At 38.1% G+C, this 27,880-nt stretch overlaps 2 protein-coding genes across 9 annotated transcripts in view; both read right to left on the bottom strand.

Annotated features, from left to right (window-relative positions):
- Positions 1 to 6,345: 6,345 nt before the first annotated feature.
- On the bottom strand, positions 6,346 to 17,876 carry NRAS (NRAS proto-oncogene, GTPase). Of its 3 annotated transcripts, none has more exons than XM_083360425.1 (6): positions 17,713 to 17,876; positions 15,268 to 15,394; positions 14,429 to 14,607; positions 11,859 to 12,018; positions 11,241 to 11,364; positions 6,346 to 10,591 (listed from the first exon to the last, which is right to left on the bottom strand). In XM_083360425.1, exons 2-5 carry the CDS (start codon positions 15,376 to 15,378, stop codon positions 11,245 to 11,247), a joined length of 570 nt encoding a protein of 189 aa, XP_083216551.1. In that variant the 5' UTR covers positions 15,379 to 15,394; positions 17,713 to 17,876; the 3' UTR covers positions 6,346 to 10,591; positions 11,241 to 11,244. The 3 variants fall into 3 exon arrangements, with proteins under 3 accessions (XP_083216551.1, XP_083216550.1, XP_083216552.1); XM_083360424.1 differs by having other exon boundaries at positions 15,268 to 15,631; positions 17,713 to 17,824; XM_083360426.1 differs by lacking the exon at positions 17,713 to 17,876 and adding an exon at positions 17,321 to 17,518.
- Positions 17,877 to 21,573: 3,697 nt separating this feature from the next.
- Positions 21,574 to 27,880, bottom strand: part of CSDE1 (cold shock domain containing E1) — a 35,267-nt gene continuing 28,960 nt past the window's right edge. For all 6 annotated transcript variants that reach the window (XM_083357475.1, XM_083357476.1, XM_083357478.1 and 3 more), the window contains 3 exons: positions 26,321 to 26,484; positions 24,671 to 24,803; positions 21,574 to 22,857 (listed from right to left, as the gene is read on the bottom strand). In XM_083357475.1, the coding sequence (XP_083213601.1) occupies positions 22,810 to 22,857; positions 24,671 to 24,803; positions 26,321 to 26,484 (345 nt within the window). In that variant the 3' untranslated portion in view covers positions 21,574 to 22,809. The remainder of the gene's footprint in view (positions 22,858 to 24,670; positions 24,804 to 26,320; positions 26,485 to 27,880) is intronic.

The following is a 27,880-nucleotide window of genomic DNA, read 5'->3' as shown; positions in this document are numbered from 1 at the left end:
AAATTGGGGTCATTTAAATTGGGAAATGATAAAGATTAAACATTAAATTTAAAATATTAATGGAAAATTAGAATCAAGAAAAATCTATTAGGTCATTGACTGTCTAAAAGATTGGATGTTAAATTAATTAAGATATGCATAAACTGAAGATTATTGATTAATTTTAGAAAGCTATTTTCAGTTTGATAGAATAAGAATTGTATTGATCTGAATATGAGACAGTACATATCAAGGGGGGAAGAGAGAGAACTAGGTACTGTAATACCTTGAGATTTGTATTGATGATATTTAAATGTAATGGAATTATTCTATTCAGCCGCCACATTGCTTTTCAAATATGTGAATGTAATATTGGAACCCCCTTCATGGATTACTGCCTTGTCGTGGCGAAGGGGCTTGCGTAATTCAATGAAGCTATGAGCTATGCCGTGCAGGGCCACCCAAGACGGACAGGTCATAGCTGAGAGTTCTGACAAAACGTGATCCACTGGAGAAGGAAATGGCAACCCACTCCAGTATCTTTGCCATGAAAACCCTATGGACAGTACCAAAAGGCAAAACGATATGATGCTGGAAGATGAGCCCCTCAGGTCGGAAGGCGTCCAATATGCTACTGGGGAAGAGCAGAGGGCTAGTACTAGTAGCACCAGAAAGAATGAAGCGACTGGGCCAAAGCCGAAAGGACGCTCAGCTGTGGATGTGTCTGGTGGTGAAAGGAAAGTCCGATGCTGTAAAGATTTTTTCTCCATAGGAACCTGGAATGTAAGATCCATGAATCAAGGAAAGCTGGACGTGGTCAAACAAGAGATGTCAAGACTGAACATCGACATCTTAGGTATCAGCGAACTAAAATGGACAGGAATGGGTGAATTTAATTCAGATGATCATCAGGTATACTACTGCGGGCAAGAATCCCTCAGAAGAAATGGAGTAGCCTTCATAGTCAATAAAAGAGTAGGAAAATCAATACTGGGATACAATCCTCAAAATGACAGAATGATCTCAGTTCGAATCCAAGGGAAACCATTCAATATCACAGTAGTCCAAGTTTATGCCCCAACCACCGGTGCTGAAGAGGATGAAATTGAACAGTTCTATGAAGCCCTACAGCACCTTATAGAAGTAACACCAAAAAATGATGTCCTTATCATCATGGGGGATTGGAATGCTAAAGTAGGAAGCCAAAAGATAACTGGAATAACAGGCAAGTTTGGCCTTGGAGTACAAAATGAAGCAGGGCACAGGCTGATAGAATTTTGTCAAGAGAATACGATGGTCATAGCAAACACTCTTTTCCAACAACCCAAGAGACGGCTCTACACATGGACATCACCAGACGGTCAACACAGAAATCAGATTGACTATATGCTCTGCAGCCAAAGATGGAGAAGCTCTATACAGTTGGTAAAAACAAGACCAGGAGCTGACTGTGGCTCAGACCATGAGCTTCTCCTTGCAAAGTTTAGGCTTAAACTGAAGAAAGTAGGGAAAAGCACTAGGCCACTCAGATATGAATTAAATCATATCCCTGTTGAATATACAGTAGAGGTGACAAATAGATTTAAGGAATTAGATCTGATAGACAGAGTGCCTGAAGAACTATGGACAGAGGTTCGCGACATTGTACAACAGGTAGCAACCAAAACCATCCCAAAGAAAAAGAAATGCAAGAAAGCAAAATGGCTGTCTGAGGAAGCTTTGCAAATAGCTGAGGAAAGGAGGAAAGCGAAAGGCAAGGGAGAAAAACATAGATATGCCCAATTTAATGCAGAATTCCAGAGAATAGCTAGAAGAGATAAGAATGCCTTCTTAAATGAACAGTGCAAAGAAATAGAAGAAAACAATAGAATAGGGAGGACCAGAGATCTTTTCAAGAAAATTGGAGAGATGAAGGGAACATTCCATGCAAAAATGGGCATGATAAAGGACCAAAATGGCAGGGACCTAACAGAGGCAGAAGAGATTAAGAAGAGGTGGCAAAATTACACAGAAGAACTATACAAGAATGAGCTTAACGTCCCTGATAATCACAATGAGGTGGTCACTGACCTTGAGCCAGACATCCTAGAATGTGAAGTGAAGTGGGCCTTAGAAAAGCTGAGCAACAACAAAGCTAGTGGAGGTGACAGTATTCCAGCTGAGCTATTCAAAATCTTAAAAGACAGTGCAGTAAAAGTGCTACACTCAATTTGCCAGCAAATTTGGAAAACTCAACAGTGGCCACAGGATTGGAAAAGATCAGTTTACATTCCAATTCCAAAGAAAGGCAGTGCCAAAGAATGTTCAAACTATCGCACCATTGCACTCATTTCTCATGCTAGTAAAGTCATGCTTAAAATCCTACAAGCTAGACTTCAGCAGTATGTGGATCGAGAACTACCAGAAGTACAGGCAGGATTTCGAAGAGGCAGAGGAACTAGAGATCAAATTGCCAACATACGCTGGATCATGGAGAAAGCTAGAGAGTTCCAGAAAAACATCTACTTCTGCTTCATTGACTATGCTAAAGCCTTTGATTGTGTGGATCATAACAAACTGTGGCAAGTTCTTAAAGAGATGGGAGTACCAGACCATCTTATTTGTCTCTTGAGAAACCTATATGCGGGTCAAGAAGCAACAGTGAGAACTGGACACGGAACTACTGATTGGTTCAAAATTGGGAAAGGAGTCCGGCAAGGCTGTATACTGTCGCCCTGCCTATTTAACTTATATGCAGAGCACATCATGAGAAAGGCAGGGCTAGATGAATCAAAAGTTGGAATTAAGATTGCCGGAAGAAATATCAACAACCTAAGATATGCAGATGATACCACTCTAATGGCAGAAAGTGAAGAAGAACTTCACTCTTGTTGCGAGTGAAGAAGGAGAGTGCAAAAGTTGGGTTGAAACTAAACATTAAGGCAACCAAGATCATGGCATCCGGCCCTCTCAATTCCTGGCAAATAGATGGGGAAGAAATGGAGGTAGTGACAGATTTTATTTTCCTGGGCTCCAAGATCACTGCAGATGGGGACTGCAGCCAAGCAATTAAAAGACGCTCCTGGGAAGGAAAGCCATGGCAAATCTAGACAGCACACTAAAAAGCAGAGACATCACCCTGTCAACAAAAGTGCGTATAGTCAAGGCTATGGTCTTCCCAGTTGCAATGTATGGCAGTGAAAGTTGGACCATAAGAAAGGCTGAGCGCCAAAGAATTGAGGCCTTTGAACTGTGGTGCTGGAGAAGACTTCTGCGAGTCCCTTGGACTGCAAGGCGATCAAACCGGTCAGTCCTAGAGGAGATCAATCCTGACTGCTCTTTAGAAGGCCAGATCTTGAAGTTGAAACTCAAATACTTTGGCCACCTAATGAGAAGGAAGGACTGACTGGAGAAGAGCCTAATGCTGGGAAAGATCGAGGGCAATAGAAGAAGGGGACGACAGAGAATGAGGTGGCTGGATGGAGTCACTGAAGCAGTAGGCGTGAGCTTAAATGGACTCCAGAAGATGGTGGAAGACAGGAAGGCCTGGAGGAATGTTGTCCATAGGGTCGCGATGAGTCGGACATGACTTCGCAGCTGACAACAACAATATTGGAACATTAATAAAAAACTAATAACCAGTGCTTTTTTTGTAAAAGAAAAAGTGCCGGAACTCACACATGTCATACAACCCGCCTTGCCTACCCTACAAGGTTCCATCAAAAAAAGGTGCCGGAACTCCATTCTGAGCGTTCTATGAGAAAAAAAGCCCTGCTAATAACCATAAAAACATGTTGCTGAAAATCGACTGTTCAGTGGCATGCCGTGTTCTTTGTTTCTTTCCTGGCTGTCTATGACTCTATGCCGGCAGCCTTTCTCCCGTCTGTTTGAAGAGGTTCCTCAGTTCGATTGGGCCGACGACCATCAGCTCCAAGCTCCCAAAGCTTCCGTTCTTCCTCTCCAGGGCAACTTTCCAACCCCTTGGGGTCTCCAGACAGAGCAAAATCGGACTAGGAAACTGGAGCCCCGGTTTTTTTCATCCGTGTCGTCATGACACCAAACCAGAAGTCTCTCTCAAAGAAGGTAATTATTTGTTGGAATTTTCTCAGATATCCTTCCATTTTGAAATGTAATTGGAACCATTTCTAAATCCTAGTGTCCAGGCTGAGCTCAATATGTTAATGAACCCCTGCAGTCCAATCCCACATGTCATCCTTGGGAAGACTTTCCCAGCTTTCTCAATCCATTTTCAGAAAACTGCCTGCCCAATTCAGCTGGCGGTAAAACTACATTTGCTTCTAATATTTCTGCAGTTAATGTCAAAGGTATTAAAACTGCAATCTGAAACCAAGAATGACCTTTAGGCTTTACAGCAACACTAATTCCCTTTTTATCTCTTGTGACATCTTATTCAAAAAGTCAGATGAACTAGAATAGGGTCCTCAGAAAAAGAACAGAAAATGTGTGGAGAAATCTTCTGGAAGTTGTAGCCTTGTGACAGAGCACTACAAAGATACAACTTTCCCCTTGTTATCTATACAGCCCCAGCCTTATCATCGTTTTATGAAAGCAGGTGGCTGTTCCAGCAGGCTTTGAATGATTTAGGATGCAGTGCTGACACAGATATTTTATTCTTGGTTGTATTCTGTGTTTCCTCCAATGTAGTAATACATTTTTTATTACTTAGTATCTTTGCTGTTTTTTGTCACTGTTTTAAAATTCATTGCTTAGAGAAAGTTGGATGATTGAGGCAGTTTATAAATTGAAGAAACAAATAACTACTAAAAACTTATTTGCTCCCTAGACAGCAACTATCCCCCAATCTACATCTCTGTGGCCTAGCCCTAGAATACATGCGAAGCTAATACACATGTGAACTCAGTTACTGTGATTTATAAACCACAGTAAACTTTTGTTAATTGATCATAGTGGAGGTGGTTAATCGATTAACACAGATCCCACCTCCTCTCCCCATCCTGCTCCCGCCCTCCCCATCTTTTTATTGTGTTGCAGTGTTTGACTTTTTGTACTAACTTATGTGTATATATAATATTTATTAGATGCTGCTTCCTGCATATCTGATTGCTAAGTAAAGTATTAATTGGAGCCATTTGTTTCCATCCTTGGTTTCAGGCCGTATCTTTTAAACCAGGGGTGTCAAACTTGCAACATCACGTGATGTGTTATGACGTATCGCGTCTTTTTTGCCATTGCCAGCAATGGGGTGGGCAGTTTTGCTATGATGCATCTGGCCCGCAGGCCGGCAGTTTGACGCCCGTTTCAAACTGTAGGTGATTATGTGCCATCAATTCATTTTCAACTCTTAGTGACCACATACATTTTCTCCATGACTATCAATCCCTAACCTCGTCTTTCAGGTTTTCCAATCGTGCACTCATCCCCATTGTAATTGAGGCCATCTGTCTTGCTGTTGGCTGTCATTTTATATCTTCCACTTTTTTTCAGCATGAAAGCCGGCTGGATAATCTTGGGCGTCACTCTCTCTCAGACCAAATCACGTCACAGGGTGTTGTTTGTGGAGAAAATGTAGGGGTGTGGGTCTATACATATGTTGTATATGGTATGTTTTAGGTGTGTGTCATGTATGTTTCACTTTGAGAGCGGGCAACTAAATTTCATTTTTGATGTGTGCTGTTGTGCCCACAGTAAAAAAATGACAATAAAGATTATCTTATCTAAAATAGGAAATGGAAGGCATATTAAATAGCATACTGATGTTTCTTGTCCTGTATATCAGAGGTCCCCAGCCCCTGGTCTGTGGACCAGTACCGGGCCGTGGCATGGCAGCAACTGGTCTGCACAAAGCCCCATCTGTGAGATGCAGGCAGCACACAAAACCACGCACCCTCCAGTCTGCGGAAAAACCTCTCTGCATGGAACCAGTCCCTGGTGTCCAAAAGGTTGGGGACCTCTGCTGTATATAACTTTTTCATGTGGTCAATTAGTTGTTCTGGAACTTCCATTATTTTTTAAGGAGTAAGAATCTGAAATTTACCTATCCTACAAAGTGACATTTAGAAAAGAAAAAAATAGAGTTGGTGGAACATACGTTTTCTTTTTCTTTTTTGATAGAAATGTATATTTCTGCCATACTACAATACCAACAATATATTTTTAAGATTCCAAATATTTAGCTAAAGATCTGTGACTAACTACAAGACTTGGGACAGCTTTACTGAACAATCTAGGGATCTGACTAGCCCAAATGTACTGTAATTATTCATATATCTCCAGGTGTTTTTGAAAATGGTTCACTCATTTGAAAAAGATTCACCTTGTAATAGTTACAGGTAATTATAAATTACCCACATTTTAAAATACAAAGTAGGGGATGTTGTTTCTGAACCAATTACTGAACAAACACACTAAAGAAATATTTATGTATTTTAGGGAAAAAACAAGTGTTTGCTTAAACACATTTAAAAATGATTACATTACAATGGAATTAGATTTAGTGCTTTGACAATATGTCAACCTTTAACATTTAATGGTCTGGAAATCCAGAGAGTAAGTTCTTGAAATACCATACATTGGAAGGATGGTCCATTTTTTTTTATCCACACAGCATCTATTGTGCCATATTAACTCTGGTATTCAGCTATGTCAGATCTAGAAATAAGCATAACTAAAAGTAAAATCAGATGTTACAGCAAATATAGCATTCTTAAAACAAATCACTTTGTCATCCAAATAAACATGAAGTGATATCAGCTCCAGAAGTTAAAAATTATTTTTAGCTGCCTCTGAATTATGTATGATCAGAATATTGACTTCATTGTTTCATCAATAATGGCCTTCACTGATATTCACAGCATCTTGCAATTCATTCTTGTTTTGTCCATGGAAAATAAGAACCTAACCATGTCTAGGTTCTATCATATATTATATAGATGAGTCAGGACTTGCAATACACAATGATATTTTATGCAAACATAAAAAAGATGGAATTTTTAAAGTCTCTCTAGTGAAGTTTGACTCCTGATGACTATATGGAATAGTATGAAGGTTGGTGAAAGGGGAATGATTTGTTAGATTTTTTTTTGTCCATAAATAGTCTTGTGATAGATACTAACTTCATTCAATCCTGCTTAGCTTTTCCAAAATCAGACAAAATTGGCAAATTGCTGTTACTTGCTATGATTGGGAATTTCTAATTGTACATACATTTCTAGGAATTCAAATGTGTTAGGCAACAAAGGCACTTTTTGCTTTCAAACAGTCGTTTAGAGAAATATATATATATATCAGGTAACACAAGAAACTGACCATAAGTTTCAGTGTATCAATTACATTTTCATACGGGCACAAATACTTCTGAAACAGTTAGTACAGTATATTAAACATTCTGAAACATTAAAAAAGACAATCCACACGACACAGCAGGCAACTTACAGAAGCCATTCATCCTATAAAGAAAACCATTTCCTTTAAAAAGGATCAACACTTTGTCCACGTTTGCATACTATTATCTGCTGTATCAGGAATATCCTTTTAGTAATGGAAAATGTTTAAAAATATTAAGCAGATTAAACACTGTAATCTTGTTTTCTATTCAGCAGTCCAGTAAATATGTATGGCATCTACAGCAAATTATTAGTGTAATTTTAACAGCATTATTATAATTGGTTAGAGGAAAAACGAGGACTGGTAACTGGAAGCCCAGCTTGCAATAATTTTTTTTCCCATACCTAAATTTTAATTTGTTAGCAGAGTAAACTAAAAATCCAACTTGTTTTGGAAAGGACTTCTGCAGAATTAAATGAATCAGTGAGATTCTTTCCTAAAATAAAAGCAAAGATATCCCTGGTCAGCTGAGGAACATGGTTGTAAAAGTTATTTTCAAACATTATTTTTTAAAATCTGCAACCAACAGACACTATCTGCATGTACCACACTCTTATTCAAGACTATGCACTTATTTTACTTATACATCTGTTCATGATAATTTGTGAGCAACAATTCTATACAAATCTGTGTGCTTGCTTTCCTAATATAGGTGGTCCTCAACTTACAACCACTCGTTTAGTGACTATTTGTAAGTAACTGTTCAAAGTTACAACAGCACTGAAAAAAGTTACTTATGACTTTCTTAACTGCCTTGCTTAGCAATAGAAATTTTGGGCTCAGTTGAGGCTGTAAGTCAAGGACTATCTGTACGTGAGATTTAGCTTCATATTTGTCACTGCTGTGCATTTCAAATGTTCCGTTGAATCCTTTTTTTCTTAACGCTACAGAGAGATGAACAGTGATCTGGAAAAGACAGCAGACCATCAGGAATAATATATTGTTGTGGCCCAGGTTAACCACTACAATATCCTCTGCAAATGTAAATGCAGGAAATTTCAAGAATTGAAAGAAGGCAAGAATTACAAATGTTACCAACTGTGCTTCTCTGTGCTTCTCAGATTCATTGGCAAATATGCAGAACACAGAGCCAAAAATGACACTTAATATTCAGGCTCTTGGAATTACAATTTCTAAACTGCAAATGCTAACCAAGAAGTGTGATTTCTCAATAATTCTTTTAAGCCCAACAATTCGCTGTACTTCTTTTTAGGTGGTCCCATGTTCTGTAGTAGTGCTTCTGTAATTTACACAGCTGGCCGACTTATAGAAATCAAGCAAATTTCACTATCTACCAGTGTATATGCCACATATCTACCACAGAACAAAGGAACCACACTAAGAAAAAATTGAATGCTATGTAGCATTGAGCAAAATGCAAGGGACTTTAAACAGTATCAATTTATTGCTCAGCTGACATCAATTTCTTGAGAAAATAAGCTCTGTTTTGCTTGTTTAATATTAACACATTAGGCAGCAGTAAAGCATCTGAACATATTATTGTATGATCCTATGTAATGCTGTATGAAGTATGTCTGAAATGATCCACTAAGTTATATATTTAGGAAATAATATGCCAACTTTCTTACGTGATGATTAGATAGTTTGGATTAGACTGGATAGTGGTTTTCTACCCAACTTGGAATGTATGCAGTAAAATGGCAATATTGTAAACTAGTAAACCACCACAAACAACCACAAACTCAATTTCTATTGAAGTCATTTCTGTCCTTCAATCAACCACATCAATCAGATACGTAAAACAGTCAGACAGACAGCTTTTATACACCTCACATTTTAACATCTACTTTTAGTGAAGGCAGTTCACTCACTCACTTGCAAGTGGGATGATACATGGGATGCAGGACTAGATTTTGGATATATAATATAAATAGTAATCCAATCAACTACTCCTCGGCATTAGAGAAAGGAAAACTCACAGCTCCTTTTCTTTTACGATAGGGGTACGGAAGCTACTGAGGAATCCAGCTCCAAATTTGTAAGGATAAATGTACAGTATCAGTTTAATCCTGCTACTAAGCAGCAGGAAAAATTAAATTCACCCTCTACTCCTCTAGTTCCATTTTATACTAGCTCTTCCCCTCTGGTTTCACTGCACAGCAGTAGCCTGGAGAGCTTTCAAAATGAACAATGCTAATTATTGATTCCCTAAATACATTTCTTCACTAGTAAGCCTAAAAACACTGTGCTTGACAAAGATATCAAATGAGTAAATAAGTTTAACTAAAAATAGAAGTGCAGAAATAGCTGGGATAGAACAGATTTTTTTTCTACACAAACCTCATACGGCCATGTTTTATGACTGATAATGGAGTAACAGCTGTTGACAATATCCACAGCTAATGTGGTCCTGATGAAAATACCAGTACCTTCAAGCACAAGGTAAACGGAATGTATTGTATTTAAAAATAAATAGCAGTTAACTGCTATTTCCTCAGGAGAATCTTAATCTCAAAGTGCCTTTCAGTCAATGATGCAAAGAACTCTGACAACAAAGCCCAGTGATAGTAAATATTTTCTGCAAAAGTTCCCATATACAGTTCATTGGGAAGCCCAAATAGAATACAATAAAGCCAAGCATAGTTAATACTGGGTTACACAGATCAATGTACGGAGTCAGCTTCAAACATTCAAGATGGGTCAGCTAGGAACCAGAGCTGCAACCTGCATGATAAGGATTAAGGTCTAGCTTGCCTTTGTAAAGAGGCACTTGATAAGCAAATAATTTTACTTTTGTTATAAAAAAGGGGCCAGAATTAAAGATGTTAGACTAGGTGTGATTAGTCTAATGTACAACAGGAATTTTTTACATAGGATAGGAAATGTGACAAATATTATCCTGGTTTAAAACGGTGTACAGGAAATCAAGCATGTTACCATACAATGCTGTGTAATGGCTTTTTTGGAATAGCATGATCATAATTCATTCCAGCCTTCTTTCCAGAAAATGAGATGTTATTTTTTTCAAGGCATTTGGCCTCTATAGTTCCCATATAATCAGTTTCTCTGTTTGAACCTACCCAAGAAAGAAAAGTGAAAAATTCCACACATAACGTATGAGATTTTCTTTGCATGCTCAACTGAGCAAAGAGGTAGATGTTCAGAAACAGTATCTTCTGGTGCTGATAGAATGTTTTAGTATTGATCAGTTGGCAAGTTGCACGATACTGGCCAAGGCATCGTCATGAAATGCAACACAGTGGAATTAAGATTCAACTTTGAACTTGGATGGATGATTCAAAGGCAGCTGAAATAAATGAATGTTTTGTTAGTTCTGTTCTATTAGACATAAAATATTATTAGTGCAGATTTATCTCAGAACGTCTCTCCAAAATCCAAGAAGAGCTACACATTTAATTCTGATTTCCAGAGACTGGCAATATAAAGTACAGACAAATGAAATTACAGAGGCCAGTAGGCTTACAAGCACACGTCTTTTCATCAGGAGTGTTCTATAAAAACTGCAAGAACTTTCATTTTTATAAAATATAATGCAGAGACTTGGTACCAATTGCATCCATCAACTTCAATTGATCTGCAACATAATAAAGCAACATTCTCTACCAGTAATTATGAGAGTACCAAGTTACTTTTTGCTAAATCCTTTAACATAAATGAGTTTTGTAGAGTCATATCCAAGGTCTTATCAGCTTGATGGCAGAAAAGGATATAAATTTACAAATTGCCTTTAAAATACCTAATAGTTCAAAAATGTTATACTGTACCTCAGTGTTTCTCAACCTTGGTGACTTTAAGAACTGTGGACTTCAACTCTCAGAATGTGGTGGCTGTGGAATTCTGGGAATTGAACGCACAGATCTTAAGGTTTGCCAAGGTTGAGAAACACCGCTGTACCATATTTGTCAAACATAAGCTATCAGCTAGTCTAATCCTACCTCATCACATCACAAGACATGACACCCCCATGCAGCCTTGATTCCCATCTTCATTACAGTTGAGCCTTTTCATTCGATACTGACGGATTTCTCTAACCAATGTATAAAAAGCATCTTCAACACCCTGAATGGAAAGTTGAGAAACATATGGTCTTAAGTGAATTATTTCCTATACTTTATTTTCTCACATTCCTCCTGAAAAACTCTGTACTGAATTTACCAATAATGTTCTTCATTAATGTTAAAAATCCTCTATTCTTAAAGAATTAGGATTTTGCATCCCAAACATAAACTGCTTCTTACACAGCTATTCACAATTAAAAGAAATCTAAATGCCATAAGAACTTATTAAGTTCCATGCAAGTCTGTAACAGGAAAAATGTAGGAAAGTGGACTCCACTTCTTCAAAATTCAGCTGCTAGATTAGTAATTAATATAAATATGCAAATAGGACTAGGCAGTGTGGCTCTTAGAAATTAAAAACTGAAATGGCCCACAAGATGGCTGCGCCTACCCATAGGTGCTAATGTTTTCCTTCTCAATCAGATTTGTCCATATACCTAACAATAACTCTAGCTATTTTCTTGAGATATGAGCAGAAATACAAGAATTCATTACCTGTCTTGTTTTGGCAGATGTTTCAATGAATGGAATGCCATAGCTCTTTGCTACTTCGTGAGCCTGCTTAGTGTCTACTGTTCGTGTTGGTAAATCACATTTGTTTCCCACTAATACCATTGGTACATCTTCTGAATCTTTCACTCTTTTAATTTGCTCTCTGGGGAAAGATATGATGGGAAAAAAGAAAATGAAACTTTCTGGGAAAAGATATGATGGGCTATGTTAATGGAAGAGACAACACATACCTTCTGTGCTTCTTTCTGACATGTTTATGCTGTCATTGATTTAATTTAATTTAATTTAATAATATTTGTATACCGCCCTTCTCCCTGAGGACTCAGGGCGGTTCACAGGGCAGAATAAAATACTACATACAAACGTTAAAACAAGATTAAATAATTGCCCATATTAAAACAGTTGGAATAAAATTCTAAAACAACAATTTAAAATTAAAACAAAAAATTAAAAAAAACCCCACCAATCCCCATCAGGCTAGGCCGGCTTGTACAAACAGAAACGTCTTGAGGTCGCGGCGAAAGGAGCGAAGATCGGGCGCCATCCGGAGCTCTACCGGCAGCTGGTTCCACAGCTCCGGAGCGCCCACAGAGAAGGATCTCCCCCTGGGGGCCACCAATCGACATTCCCTGATCGGTGGCACCCTGAGGAGGCCCTCTCTGTGGGAACGCACAGGGCGCAGGGAGCTTGATGCCGGCAGCAGATGTTCCCTAAGGTACTCCGGCCCCATGCCATGAAGGGCTTTAAACACTGTTACCAGTACCTTGAATCTCACCCGGAAGACAACTGGCAACCAATGCAGCTCACGGAGCAGCGGTGTAACGTGGGAGTATCGGGAGACTCCCAACACAACTCTCGCGGCTGCATTCTGTACCAGTTGGAGCTTCCGGGTGGTCCTCAAGGGCAGCCCCATGTAGAGAGCGTTGCAGTAGTCCAGACGAGAAGACACGAGCGCATGAGTGACCGTGCACAAATCATCCCGGCTAAGATAGGGCCGCAACTGGCGCACCAGGCGAACCTGGGCGAAGGCCCCCCTAGTCACAGCTCCTATATGGTCTTCCAAAGTGAGCCGTGAATCTAGGAGGACTCCCAAGTTGCGAGCCCTATCTACAGACCAACTAAGATAAAACTGATACCTGCCTTTGACTAGTGAAAAGGCTTGCAATCCTGAGGGAATTATTCTGCCAAAATAATGCCCTCTTCTCTATTGGGGGAATTAAATCCAATATTATATTGTATTATTTTCTAGACAAAAGGGGATAGAAATGAAATCAAATTACGTTAGTAAAAGATTTAGGTTGAAAAGATGTTCTTCAAGTCTATTTTATGCTTATTTTAATCAAGGGGTGCCCAACACCTGGGCCACAGCTTGTTCAAAAGTGGGCCACGCGAGCGATGGGCAAGCGTGCACGCGATGCTCCACTCGAGCGTGCGTGAAGCTCCACTTGCACAATGGAATGGAGTTTTGCACATAAGCACTCTCCTTGCACGAATGCAGGTTTGTGTGCGAACACTCTCCGCTAAAGCGCCCTCCTTTCGTGCAACTGGTTTCACGCACAAGCGCCTGCTGCTCACATGAGAGGTTTCGTGCGTGAGCCCAAGTGCCCTTCGCTTGCAAGCAAAGCTCCATTTGTGCCAGTGAAGGGCGCATGCCCCTCACATCAATGGAGTGGTGCACATGTGCCTTCTACCAGTGTTTCCCTGAAAATAGGACCGGGTCTTTTTTTTTTTCTTTCCAAAAGAGGCAGCAGGTCTTATTTTCAGGGGATGTCTTACTCACCTCTGGCACCGACAGCCCTGACAGCTGGTCCACTTCTTCTGGGGCCAAAGGAACAGCTGCATTCTGCAGATGCATTCTGGCCTGCATTTTGCAGTCAGGCCTTTCCGGAAGTCCTATGCAGCTGAGTACTGAGTTATGGATTCAATCCATAGCTCGGCCCTTGGCTGTAGAGATTTTGCAGAGCTGAGCTATGGATTCAATCCATAGCTCAGTTCTTGGATGCAGTGGCCTTCCGGAAAGGCCTGTGACTGAGAAATGCAGGCCTGGATGCAGAAAAAGCCGCAGAAGAAGTGGGCCAGCGAGGAAAGGCCTGGCTGCAAGATAAGTGGATGGGGGGCAGATCCATACCCCCACCCTAGCTTGATTTTTAAGTGTGTGCCTCACCCCAAAACTAGGGCTTATTTTTGGAGTAAGGCTTATATTAAGCCCACCCCCCAAAAAATCAAGCTAGGGCTTATTTTCGGGGTAGGCCTTACTTTTGGGGAAAACACGGTACTTACATGTCCCCCGCCTGTGCTGGGCCAGGTCACCAAGGTGGAAAAGTTGGGGACTGCTGTTCTAATCCATTCAGTAATCAGATGTTCTTAATGTATCACAACTAGTGTCTGGTACATTTTCAAAGTTGCATTTGGCACTGATATACAGTATTAAGTAAAATATCTTAGCAGTTACTAATCATTGCCTTACTAATCATCTCTCTTTTAAAACTATGACAAATACTAGACAATGTGCCACTCAATCTTATCTCTTGTCACTAATATGGAGAACCTACCTGTAAAGATTTATATCTGCAAATGATTTGCTGTTGTTAATGGCGAACACACAAAGAAAGCCTTCCCCAGTTCTCATATATTGGTCCCTCATGGCACTATATTCCTCCTGTCCTGCCGTATCCAGGATGTCTAGCAAACAAGTCTCTCCATCAATAACAACTTGTTTACGGTAAGAATCCTATGGAAAATCAATGCAGTTTCAAAAGTAAATATCCAATCATTCAATGTTAATGAGCAAAACTATTTTTGAAATTATAATTGAGATAAGATGAGAAAGGGTAGAGAATCATAGTATCTTAAATTTTAAAAATTCAGTAATCTTATTAAACATATTCATATTTAATTTTCTCCCTATTTAATTTTTTTATACATCACCTAGCTTATTTTGTGACATGGCTTATAACATCAAAGCTTAATATGGCTCATCCTTACTTTTATCCTACAACATCTTCTGCCGCATGCTTCCTAGCAAGTCTTTTCCAATTAATTTTTCAAGGCAGTGAAAATAAATATGAGACCAGCAACCGACAGCAAAAAGTGATAAACAACATGTTTAAGAATAAGTACAGCTTCCATAAACAGAATGAAAAGTAAAGTCTTTTCTGGATTATACCATGATAGGAAGGACAAAATGGTTTTATGTTTAAATTACATAGCAGTATATACATATACATAAACCTGAGTACTGAAACAAAAAACTAAAAAAGATGGGTGGATACTGGTAACTGTGTATATTTATAATTTATTATCTAGAAAAACATGCTTCTGGAGCACTGTAGCAGTAAAGAAAACAACATACACTTAGTATGCTAAGATATTAATATTCTCAAAACCTTACCTCAATAGTAGGATCATATTCATCTACAAAGTGATTCTGGATAAGCTGGATGGTCAGGGCACTTTTTCCAACACCCCCAGCTCCTACTACCACCAATTTGTACTCAGTCATTGCCTTCCTCAGGACCCTGTTAGTAACACAAATATATATTACTCTAGGTACAAATCGCCCTCCATTAAAATATCCTAGGGGCATATAACAATTATATATACTTCACCATGAGATGAGTGGCATATAAATTTGATAAATATATATACTTCAATATTACATTTTTTAAAAAAGTAATTAGAAACAATATAGTTAACAAAATAAAACACAATTCACTTATCCAATAAGTAACAATGACCATCTTCATTACAAGGATCTGCAATGAATATATAAACAATTTTAGCAATTCATTACCTTCTCTTAAAATACAAAAAACCCCTCATCTCATCTTTTCCTATACTACTTTTTTTCTTTTTATTCTCTTATTTTCTTAATCTCTTATCTCTGCAGTTTGTATTAGTCTCTCTCTCTCTGTCTCTGACCCTGTTGGCACAGACACATGTCTTGGATAGACTGGAGTAAAAAGGGATTAATTTATATATCCAGGTCTTCCATTCTTTTAGGACAGATATGGAAAATATGCAGTCAACAAACTGTATTGTAGTACCCGAAAATTATCCCATCAAGATTCAATGTAAAATGATTTATTTTCAGTGATGCAACATTTTTATTTTACAGAATTATGCACGAGAATGGAAGCAAAAAGCTTAAACCAAAAAAGAAAAACAAAGAAAAATAAGGATCATATTGTTAAGAGATTGTCCATTCCAAATGTGGATGTTAAAAAGTAGGACTATATGGCACACGTTTCGTGAAGAGTTCAGATGTACCTTGTCACTTACTGGGCAGATCCTAAAAGTAGGATAAAAAAAAATTGTGTCCTAAATTCCCAAACCTGAATCAATTCAAGTGATGGTCAATATCAAAAGTTCCTTTTGATATTAGGATACATGCTTCCTATCGCTCTCCTGGCAATTAAATTTTTATCAGGATAACTATTTCAACAGTAAAGGAAATAGATCACAGTCCTGTATTTATTGCTGAAATGGTTATTCTGATAGGAATTTGATAAATAGATAAATTTAATAGATAATCCTATTTTCTCAAGATGTTCCAGAGTTCTCCAAATGGGGGCAGCACCTGTCCTAAAGTTCTGGGACAGCTTTTTTATTTAAGCATGTATACACCATGTACACCATGTATATACCACAACTAATGTGCTAAGCACACTGATTTGTGCTTTAGATTGTAAGCCGCCCTGAGTCTTCAGAGAAGGGCGGGATATAAATGGGATTTTTTTTTAAAAAAAAAACTTTATTCAAGATTTTGGGATTTCCTCTCTTCATCAAAGAGTCATCAATCTATCTAATCCATCCAGTCAATCCCATCATCCCTAATTAAGTACTGCCATTTATGAAGATTTTTCTCTCTCTCTGTCCTAGCACTAATATAATGCCTTAAATTCAGATCCTAAATCCCAGCAAAATAAATTATCCCTTTCCGCCCCAGCTACTCAGACTGGCATAACTGTGCCAAGTCACTCTATATAAAACTCCCAACCAAAACAAATGTGCTATTCAAGACTACATTTGCAAAGTTTTAATAAGCACCCAAGAAAAAAATAATACTTTTGACATTTGGTGTAAGGTAAAGACTGAAAGATAACACATGAACAACTGATGTGAACCCAATTCTTAACTGTAAGGGATACCACATACCACATTATTAGCCTTTCTGCTAAATAGGTATGTAAATGAGAAGTGTACATTGTATTGAACATGATAACTTCTACGCCACCATGTCACCAGTGACTCCAGGCAGTTTACATATATCAGATTGCACAGATGGTAAAATGATTCAAATTCATATTGTGTGAAGAAAGAAAATTATTCAGTGGCCTTGTGTAAATTAGCAATCCCACATATTTTGTAGGATTGTTCCCACGGCAGGAAATCCCGTTTCCTTAATAAGACAAGGAACTTTAAAAAAGCAAACCATATTTTACCTTAGGGCTGTCTATGAAGCTAGCCACAATGGCTTGTAAACCACAGCTTATTATTGGGAATCATGCCAGCTACGGTTTGCTCTATAAACCATAGTTAAATAAAACCTGATGGCGTGTGTGACTAGAGCACAAGCCAGCCTTACCGACCAGCTCCTGGCAGCTGGTAAGTGCACTAAACCCTCAAGATCCTAGTCAGAGAATAACAAGCCTCGCAGGACCACCTCCATTCTGCCTCCCTCCCTCCCTCCACATGCAGCTGAATTGAACGCCCTGCCCTGGGAGGCAGGAAGGGCTCTCCTTAAAGGGCATCAAGCACATCGGGCACACATCGAGGACAGGGAGATGGGATTCGAGCGGGAGCGACGGACACACCCAGCTCTGGTAGCAAATACCTTCCAAGGCAGCGCCTCTCAACAGCGGGTGGGGATCGACGAGAGACCGCGGTCTCTCCTGACCAGGGCACGCAGTTTTCACGCCTCCTCCCACCCCAGACTTGGAGAGAAAGGACTTCAAGGACACACGCATACGCACACGCACACACACACACACTCCCTGCCCAACGGCTAGCAAGTTAAGTATGAACCTCTTACTTCACTTCCAGGCTTCGCGGTCGCCGGAACGCCCTTCCGACGTAGCACAGCGCTGGCGTCATCAACCGGTGCCGAACGTCTCGGGAGGGAGCTGTGCCTGGAGAGAGCTGGGGTCTGGCTACGGTCTAATAAAGGCAGCATCCGAACCCATTCTCTAGGCACCAGGGGTAGGCAACCTCGGCTCTTTTATGACTCATGGACTTCAACTCCCAGAATTCCTGAGCCAGCATAGCTGAAAATAGAGTATTGATACTTTTGAACAACAGAAAACTCCTGAGAACAGCATGGAAAGCCAAGAAAACAAATGAACATCAAATAAATCAGTCCAGGATACTCACTTAAGGTACAAGTGGGGTTAAAATTATAAGAACTTTGGAGATATAATGCAAAGCCCTACCTCTCTGGGAAAATTGACAATATTGGAAAGGTGGCAAGAAAGAGACAAGCAGGAGGGTGGATGGACTCAGTTACAAGTAGCAATGGGTGCATTATTTGAAGACCCGAAGGACCAGGTTGGTGACAGATCCTTTTGGAGAATATTTGTATAGTTACTAAGAATCAACATCAACTTGATGGCACATAAGTAAATCTAATCAATGGGAATGATACTAATATGTCAAAGATGAAATTGAAATCAGTGCTTCCTATACTAATCTCTCTGTGTACGTCATAAATATTGGGAGAATGTTGAAAATTGTGACACTGTAATTGAAGATAATGGAATATTTGTGTAGTTTATTTAATGTATGTGTAAAAACTTTATCCTATGTCCAGTGATTTGAAAAGTGTTTCTTTTTACTAAAAGAAAAATTATATCAGGCCCCAAAACCAAGAAAGACACCCGGTTGTTCCAAGCAGAATTCTTTATTGTTCCACACCTAGACAGAATCTTGCCAAACTGAAGCACTCTGTTATTTACATCAGGCATATCTGGGAACTATTAGGGAGGGGGCTGTCTTCATCCTCTTTCTCACCAAATATCTGGACTGAGCTGTCTCTTATCCCTTCTCTCTTGTAATCTTGTAGTATTCTGACTACTACATTCCATCACAATTAGCAAGGGTATATAAAAAAAATTATAGCTGGATATGTTACACTGAAAGGGAACAAGAGAACAGTGATCAATATTTGGGAAGACGAATGTTGCTTTATTTCAAATGGTAGGCAGTTTAGGGGCTATTTTCCTCTATAGGTCATGGAGAAATGTGTGACTGAGAAAGTGTATAACACTAGGTTTGAATTTTGGAACATTTTGTGCAATTCAACAGTGAATAGGGAGGAAGAGGTATGTTGTTCTTTGGTTGTGTACAGGTAGTCCTTGTTCAATGACCACTTGTTTAGCGATCAGTTACAGCAGTGCTGAATGAGACTTATGATTGGTCCTCACGCTTGCCACCATGGAAGGATCCTTGCAGTTGCACGATCATGATTCAGGTACTTGGCAACCTGTTTGTAATTACATTGCAGCACTCCAGGTAGTGATCACTATTTGCAACCTTCACTGCCCCTTTCCAACAAGGAAGATCAACAGGTAAGCTGGCAAGAGGTCGCAAATGGCGATTGTGATATTGCAACTAACAACCATATGGGATTCCCTCAATGTCAACAACTGGAACTACCAAAATTGCTGGAATCACTGTAGTTGCATGACATGTTTTATGACTGCATTACTTAATGCAGACTGTCAGGTTCAAATTACTGTTGTTAACTAAGGATTACCTGTATTACATGTAACAGTAAATACTGTAAGTAACAAATGCTTGTACTGAGATTAGAGATATGTTGACTGGGGATATAAATGTGCATGTACTTTCACCTGTAGATGGTACTGGATAGATAGTCCTTTACTTACAACAGTTTGTTTAGTGAACATTCAAAGTTTCAACAGCACTTCAAAATGTGAGTTATGACTGGTTTTCACACAACTGTTGCAGCATCTCCATGATCACATGATCAAAATTCAGACATTTGGCAACTGGCATGTATTTATGATGGTTACAATATCCTGGGGTCATATGACCTTTTGCAACCTTCTGACAAGCAAAATGAATGGGAAAGCCAGGCTCACTCAGTATCTAACAACTGCAGTGATTCACTTAGCAACTGTGGCAAGAAAGATCGTAAAATGGGGCAAAATTCATTTAACAAATGTCTTGCTTAGCAATAGAAATTTTGGGCTCAATTGTGGTTGTACATCTAGGACTAACTGTATTGTTGACTGAAAATCTGCATGATTTTCACCAGATGCTTGATGGATTTTATATGTAAAATAAATGACATGGTGTAATATGTTGTGTTGTTCATCTGAGGTTACATTTACCTACTTTTAAGAACTGCAAAGCACCTGATGATTTTTACTATGTCCTGATACATAAAACCATAGAACTCAAAAGATGTACTCAAAGGTGTATATATATTTATGGGTTATTGGCAGAACCATCCCCAATACATTGGCCTGCCTCACCTAGTTAGGCAGACTCTTTCAGTTCAAAGACTTTCAACTGGTAGGGTCCAGGAAGAGATCCTACTCTGCTTCTGCACCCGCCCTTTGGAATTTTCCCCAAGAGGTGAGGTAGGCCCCTACTCTCCTGGCCTTTTGGAAGTATCTGAAGACCTGACTCTGCCAACTCACCTGGGTTTCTCAGAGAAGCACACATGCAAATAGATGGGATATATTTACATTTTTTTAATTGTACGCTATCCAGGATCACACTGCGAGATGGGCAGTTTCTAAATTTGATGTATAAAATAAATAAATTCCTGTTCCTGCACACTTTGAAACTATCTTTCTGGTACTGAATCCAAAGCACAATCCTCTTAAATTAGCTTCAGGCTTGATCCAGAATTATTTTGATTCAGGATAAACATCTACAAACTCAATTATTGTAGCAAAAATCAGTATTCAATTTTTAATACTAACAATAAAGGTAAAGGTTCCCCCACACATGCGTGCTAGTCGTTTCCAACTCTAGGGGCCGGTGTTCATCTCCGTTTCAAAGCCGAAGAGGCAGCGCTTGTCTGAGGACGTCTCCGTGGTCATGTGGCCGGCATGACTAGACACCAAAGGTGTACGGAACATTGTTACCTTCCCACCGCAGTGGTCCTTATTTTTCTACTTGCATTTTTACGTGCTTTCGAACTGCTAGGTTGGCAGAAGCTGGGACGAGTAACAGGCGCTCACTCTGCTATGCGGCACTCGGGATTCGACCCGCCAAACTGCCGACCTTCTGATTGACAAGCTCAGTGTCCTAACCCACTGAGCCACCGCATCCCTTCCATACTAACAATACTAAGCCAGAAATTTGGATTATAGGTCGTAATTAGTGCAAGTTCAAATAATGGAAATTTGGTTGAGTGTGAATTGTAAATTGATACCAAGTCATGTTTAATACCCAATAACCCAATATTCAGTTAATCAGATGCTAGTGCATGTGCAAATGTGGTTGGAATTTTAGATGTTAATTTTCATGTGTGCAAAATGGAGTACAGGAAGACTAAGAAAATGTTATAAGTTTTAAAAAGAGTTTCATTGCCTGGTCATAAAAATGGGGGAAAGTCTCATTTTTTATTCAGGATCTTGAACGTCTTCTAAAAACATAGAAATTTGCCAAGGAGGAAAGTAGGTGGGAGATATTTATGAAAAAGTTAGAAGACAGAGGCAAATTTTCAAAATCAGTAAAACTTTATTCTATTTCCATTCTTTGCCATTAACAGAAAAATTGGAGAAAGCAATGTTTGTTTTACAAAGATAATGCATCTCCCAGAGAAGAAAAACCCTAAATTGAGAATAGAGGTAACATGGAAAAACACAGTACTGCCCTCTATTCAAAGTAAATAACTCCTGATCTTTTTGGTTAAAGTAATACTTAGACCAATCATTCAGTTTGCTTGCTTGATAAAGTGTGGCTGAGGGAAGGAAGGTATGGGGACGGGCTGGAAGGAGGGGAGAAAAAAAAAGCACACAGACATCAACTATTTCACCTTGATGAAAGTCTCAATACAGCTATGGAAAGCCTAAGTATTCTTTTACAGTACACTGGGTGTTGGCTGCAAAAAAAATGTATTCACTTCAGGCACAACTTTTTATTTTTTATTTTTTTAATCAGTAAAATAAACCGGGTTTAGAAGCTGCAGTGTTGTAAGCAGCAAATTGTGCATTGTTTTAAATATCTTTAAGTTACCACACTGATGGCACACTTTATCCTTATGAAATTCTGCACTATGCATGCTAATTGCAATTTTTAAAAAAACTAGTAGTCTACTTTGGAAAATATGTTCAATGAGATCTAGGAGATAATGTTGCTTGCTAAATGGATCTGAATTTACAATGAGACATAAAAAAACATTAACATTTGGCCATCAAATAAATGTTTGAGTACTCATGTAGGATTCTATATAATACAGTTACTGTATCTATCCTCACGAGTCTCAAAACTGGATGAAAATGAACAGAAAATCAGCCTTCCCTGCCTTGGTGAGGACAAAATAATTGAGACCTAAGGCATAGTAATACCTTGGCAAAATTGAATCAAGGAAAATATATGCATGTTGTGTCTATATATATATTTCTTTTCAGTGCAGAATTTCATAAGGTCTTCCAGAATAGAACTGTCTATAATATTTAAAGAGGCAAAGTAGATTTGCAGTTACCAGTTGCTTTAAATGCACCATTCAAAAAGCTTCTAAAATGTGTTAATATAAGGCGCCATCTTAGGTTCTCCAGGATGCAACTGTGCATATTTTAAAACTGTTTCATAAATTTATTTTTAAACATAACATGAGGAAGGTGTTAAAACTGGTGTAATAGCTCCTTAGATTTTGGAAGGGATGAATACAAGGATATTCAATACCCTTCACCAGACCCCACCCATATTCCAATATTAGTTGCTTTGAGACCAGTTAGTCGATAACACCAGCTTGACGAATCTTTCTCTCTGTACCAAATCCCTGTAAATGGCAAAATATATCATGAGTTTAAATTGGATGTTGAAACGAATGACAATGAAAGTAGACAGTTATAGGCATCACATACATTTTGCTACTGAGGTCACATTTTTCCCCATTTTGCTCTTATTTGTGTTTATGCTATCTTCTAAAATGCCTCAACACAATTTGTGGACCTGATATTTCCTACAATTAACCAAAAATGAATATAGAATGTTCCACACATTCCTATTTGCAGGTCCTACTTAGTGTATTATTTTTAACTGTCCAAAAAAATAAAGCATTGCACACCAAAGTCCTGACTAAAACCTAATTTGCCTATACTGGGCAAATAAATTCTGGTCAAGAACTAGTAACTTATTTCTAATTGAAAATCTTTGAATTGTCATTTGTGAATATATGCAGAAAGATTGTACTGAGCTTTATTGGAAACGTACAGCTTATAGAACTTTTTGCTAGAACAAGCCTTTTCCAATATATCATGCCAGTGTATATGTAAAAATGCAAATAAAAAATTAAATAAAACAGTATTTAATATCAGAGTTCAAGGACAAATATTAGTCACATGGTAGATGTAGAAGACAGTGCTCCGCAAATAATTCTATAAGTTCTAGAACATTCTGAACACACTCTACACAGTTGCATAACTCTTTACCTGTGACTCAAAGGGACTACAATAAGCAACTGCAAATTATTAACAAAAACAGTGTCTCTAGAAATGTGAAAAATATCAAGAAAGAGCAAAACAAAATAGTATATTGGAATGGAATGTTTTCAGTGAATATAAAGAATCTGTCCACCTGAGGTGAGTTTTGATGGTCCTCTTTAACAGTTACTATTCCGTCAAATGTGGAAAAAGGACACAAAGAGATGCACGTCCTGTCTCAAAGGTCCCCTATTGTGGAATCAGGAAACCTCAGAAATAAGACCCACATCCTCATTATATCCTTATACTTAGCTATTATATCTATCTTTTGTTATTTTGAAGAACAAGATACCTTAAACTATGTTAACTACCACCTTCTGTGATATGAATGTTTATTTTAAAATAAGTCAAAGATTTTAAACCCTAACCCTTGCTGAAAACATACCCCTCAACAAATGGTGCAACTTCTTTTTCTTCAAATTTCTTCTCAAAACCATTTCTTCCTTTATCTGAAAACTCTTATTCAATTATGTTAGATAACTCCTGTCTACTCATGATCATACTTCTTTGTCTTTTTACTCCTACCCTTCCAAACAGCAATCATATTATTATGGGCTTAATCTCTGGATATTCTGGATTTAATCTCTCTGATACCCTAGCCCAGGGGTAGGTAACCGTGGCTCTTTTATGACTTGTGGACTTCAACTCCCAGAATTCCTGAGCCAGCTGTTGAAGTCCACGAGTCATAAAAGAGCCGAAGTTGCCTACCCCTGCCCTAGCCCAATAAAGTGCTATATCAATGTTTATTCATCAACCATCACAAAATGTCTATTTACTGCTTTATGCTAGCTTCATTTTTCAGTCCCATCTGATTCTTCATTACCTTGATGGACATCACTTTGCCAAGAATATTTAGATTACTGCATAACACCAATTTGTTCCAGCAAAATAGCTAATATTAAAGGATTCTAAGAATTATAGTTTAAAATGTTTCAACACTAAATTGTGTATTCCCATCCCATGTATACACTGGTCCATTTCAAATAGGAAATGTAAGAAGTTCATAAATTTATATCATTCCAATGACGTGGCCATCAGAAATAATGTTATTCTGTCATAGAAGCTGAAATTCCAATATTATGAAATATGGGCAAATTTCCTGTAACATACCTTTGTATTATCCGGTCCCCTTGGCTGACGAAGCACAGTTAGACGAGGAGCACTGGCATCATCCAAATTAATGCTCTTTAAACGATTAACAAGTCTGTCAGGGCGTGGAGCAGCTACAACTTTAGCACCTTCACTGTTAATAGAAACCAACAAAATCAATGGGAGAATGAGGGGAGGGGGGAACAGAATTAACACATAAAAATACTATGGCTTTTGGTTTCTCCTTCTATAAAATCCTAAATGATTACTAAGTGGAGTAGTAAGATGAAAATCAGAATATTTGATCAAAGAAATGTCAAATTATTCTGTAATTCTAATAGAACCACCTTTGCAATAAGCATAATTGAACTGCCACCTTCACGTTTAAAATTTCAATAAAAGCACAAATAAGTGAAAAACAGATTAATTTTTAAAAAGACTACCGTATTTTCCAGCGTATAAGACGACTGGGCATATAAGACGACCCCCTACATTTCCTGTTAAATTATAAGGTTTGGGCTATACTTGCCGTATAAGACTACCCCTCTTCCAACGCACACCAAATAAAAATTAAAAAACATCAGATTTGATTTTAATGGCACAATAAAGAATGTTCTTCCTGCGTCAATTCAAGAAGTTCAAACTGTCCCAGGAGTTGTTGATACAGTTTTACAGGGGAATTATTGAGTCTGTCATATGTACTTCTGTAACTGGTTTGGGACAGCAATCAAACTCCAACCAATAGTTAAGACTGCAGAAAGAATAACTGCAATCAGCCTGACTTCCATAAAAGACCTGTATATTGTGAAGGGCAGAAAGAGGGCTGAGAAGGTATCTGTAGACCTCTCATATCCTGGACATAAATTGTTTCAACTCTTCCCCTGAAGATGATGCTATATAGGGCATTGCATGCCAAAGCAACTGGACAAAGAGGTTTTTTTTCTCTCATGCTGAACACCTAATTCTTACAGTGCTAATGTCTATTTATATTTACCCATGTAGTATGGCTGCATAGTGAGTGCTTCTGTACACAAATTCCTTGTGTTTCTAATCACACACAAATAAAGATCAATTCAATTTGATTTGGAGACAAATTGCCTATCTGATATAAAAAGATAATCAAAGCAATGACTGAAAAGAAATGGTTACATTGCATAATCTAAATTGGTCATTTGAAGTAATGAGAAGTGAATATTGCTGTATATCTTTCTACCCCGATACCAGGGAGAAATATCTGATAGCATCTGTGGGAACTAACGAATGGTTGATTATGACAGTATTTTGCAGGATAAGAATTTTGTCAATGGGTGCACTAGGAATTTTGAAAGAATGTTGTATTAGCGGGCCTCTCAAAAGAAAAAAATATAATCAAGTAGAAGGCAGGATGCTTTCCTATATACTTGTTTTCAAAAGATGTGATGCTTTCTTGAAACATCACAACAATCAATGTTATATTTATCAGCAAATAAGTGAATTAAACAGAATATACCGTACTTTTTGTAAGAAAAAAAACATGCATTAATGCTGGTATCTATTAATCCACCCAAACTGATATAATGCTGCCAAGAAACGAACAGCTAATGAAATATTTTTGTAACATTTCCGAAATCAGGATTACTTAATTTATTTCTGTGAAAAGAACAATACTGCTAATGATTAGCAGTTTCTTACCTAACACGCCACACATTACAGGCACTGAATTTCTGTGTGCGTTGATTGAAAATGACTGAAAACTCTACTTCATCACCAGCCTGCAATTCCACTCCATCCTGAACTTCTTTCACATGAAAAAAGAGTTTTTTGCTGTCACCCACTTCATAGTTTATGAAACCAAACTGAAAGAGGAAAGCAGGAACAGAAATAATCTTATTAATTGCACTATGTAAGCAATGTTTTCTACAAATGTTTCCCATACCCTTCAGAATGCCAATTTTGTTTTCCTAACATGACACATTTTAAGATATTTAGTAAAGGGCTTCATATCATAATAATTTCATACTTCCATCCAAATTAAAAATGTTAAATCTAGCTGAAAAAAAGGAAACAAACAAAAGTGTTCAAACTATTGTACAACATTCTTAATATAACATGCTAGCAAAATACTTAGAATTAACCAATACAGATTTAGAATCCTACATGCTAGAGGGAGATGCTAGATGGTCAAGCTGGTTTTAGAAAAAGCAATAGGAGACATTAATTGCTAATGAACAGTAGATACCCCAAGAACACCCTCTGAAAAAATAAATATGTGTTTTATTGATAACAAAGGTATTTGTTCATATTGACCATGACTTTTTGCAGAATGTCTTTAGGACTCCAGGGAAAAAATGGCATATTGTAGATAGCTCTGTGAAAATCAGAGTCGATTACCATAGCAGAATGAAGGAGCAGCAAGCAGACCAGCTCTCCGATAATTCTTACTTGAATTACTGCCCACAAGTGCTCCAGTCAACTGCTCCTTGTGAGTAAATCACAAGAGTTAATTACTAAAAGTGTTTATACTTGTGATGAAAGGGAAAGTTACTTCATATGTTAAATTTCTTTTTCTTTACTATATGCTATTTTTTCTTTTCTATACGTTCTTTTTTTAGTTTGCATTATTTTTATTGCTGTAATTGTAATCTTTAATAAAATTACTATTTGGGAATAAGCAGGCATATACATAGAATGAAGGCTATTGCTAAGCACATTGATTTGTGCTTAGATTATAAGCTGCCCTGAGTCTTCAAAGAAGGGCGGGATATAAATGGGATTAAAAAATATATAAAAAATCTATATACAGGTCAGAAAGCAACAATCTGAATGCGACATTATGCATAGGTCAGCAAACAAGTTGTATACTTTCTCTATATTTATTCAACCTATTTCCTGAAAATACTGAGGGAAGCTGGATTGGAGGAAGAGAGGTATGACTTTAAAACTAGAGGAAGAAACATCAACAATCTAAACTGACAGCCGAAAATGCAAATGAGTGCATTGAGAGCAAAGATACTGAAGAGCTGGATACCATCTGCTTTTTACAATCAACTATCAACAGTAAAAGAATCAGCAGTCCTGAAATACTCCACAGTATTTGGTAGAGAGGCGATGAAGACTTGGAAAATATATTCAGATATCAGAATATGCCTTAAATATGCATTGAAAACTTCAGAATCATACAAGTAATGGTTTTCCTTCAGATACTGTTTGGAAGTAAAAGTAAAAGCAAATTGGCTTTCTAGTTTGAACTTT

Source organism: Vipera ursinii (assembly GCF_947247035.1).
Source record: "Vipera ursinii genome assembly, chromosome: 3".
Taxonomy (NCBI): Eukaryota; Metazoa; Chordata; class Lepidosauria; order Squamata; family Viperidae; genus Vipera; species Vipera ursinii.
Note: the sequence above shows the minus strand (reverse complement) of the source record. Positions and strands in the feature narration are given on the sequence as shown.

Bases quoted from the DNA above. Each gene is read 5' to 3' on its own strand.
- NRAS (XM_083360424.1), bottom strand. From the start codon at position 15,462: ATGCCCCTAGGATATTTTAATGGAGGGCGATTTGTACCTAGAGTAATA. The intron at 14,608-15,267 runs GTAAGGTTTTGA...GATTTTCCATAG, and splicing joins AATATGATCCTACTATTGAG to GATTCTTACCGTAAACAAGT. The intron at 11,365-11,858 runs GTAATGAATTCT...CTTTCCATTCAG, and splicing joins CATCTGCCAAAACAAGACAG to GGTGTTGAAGATGCTTTTTA.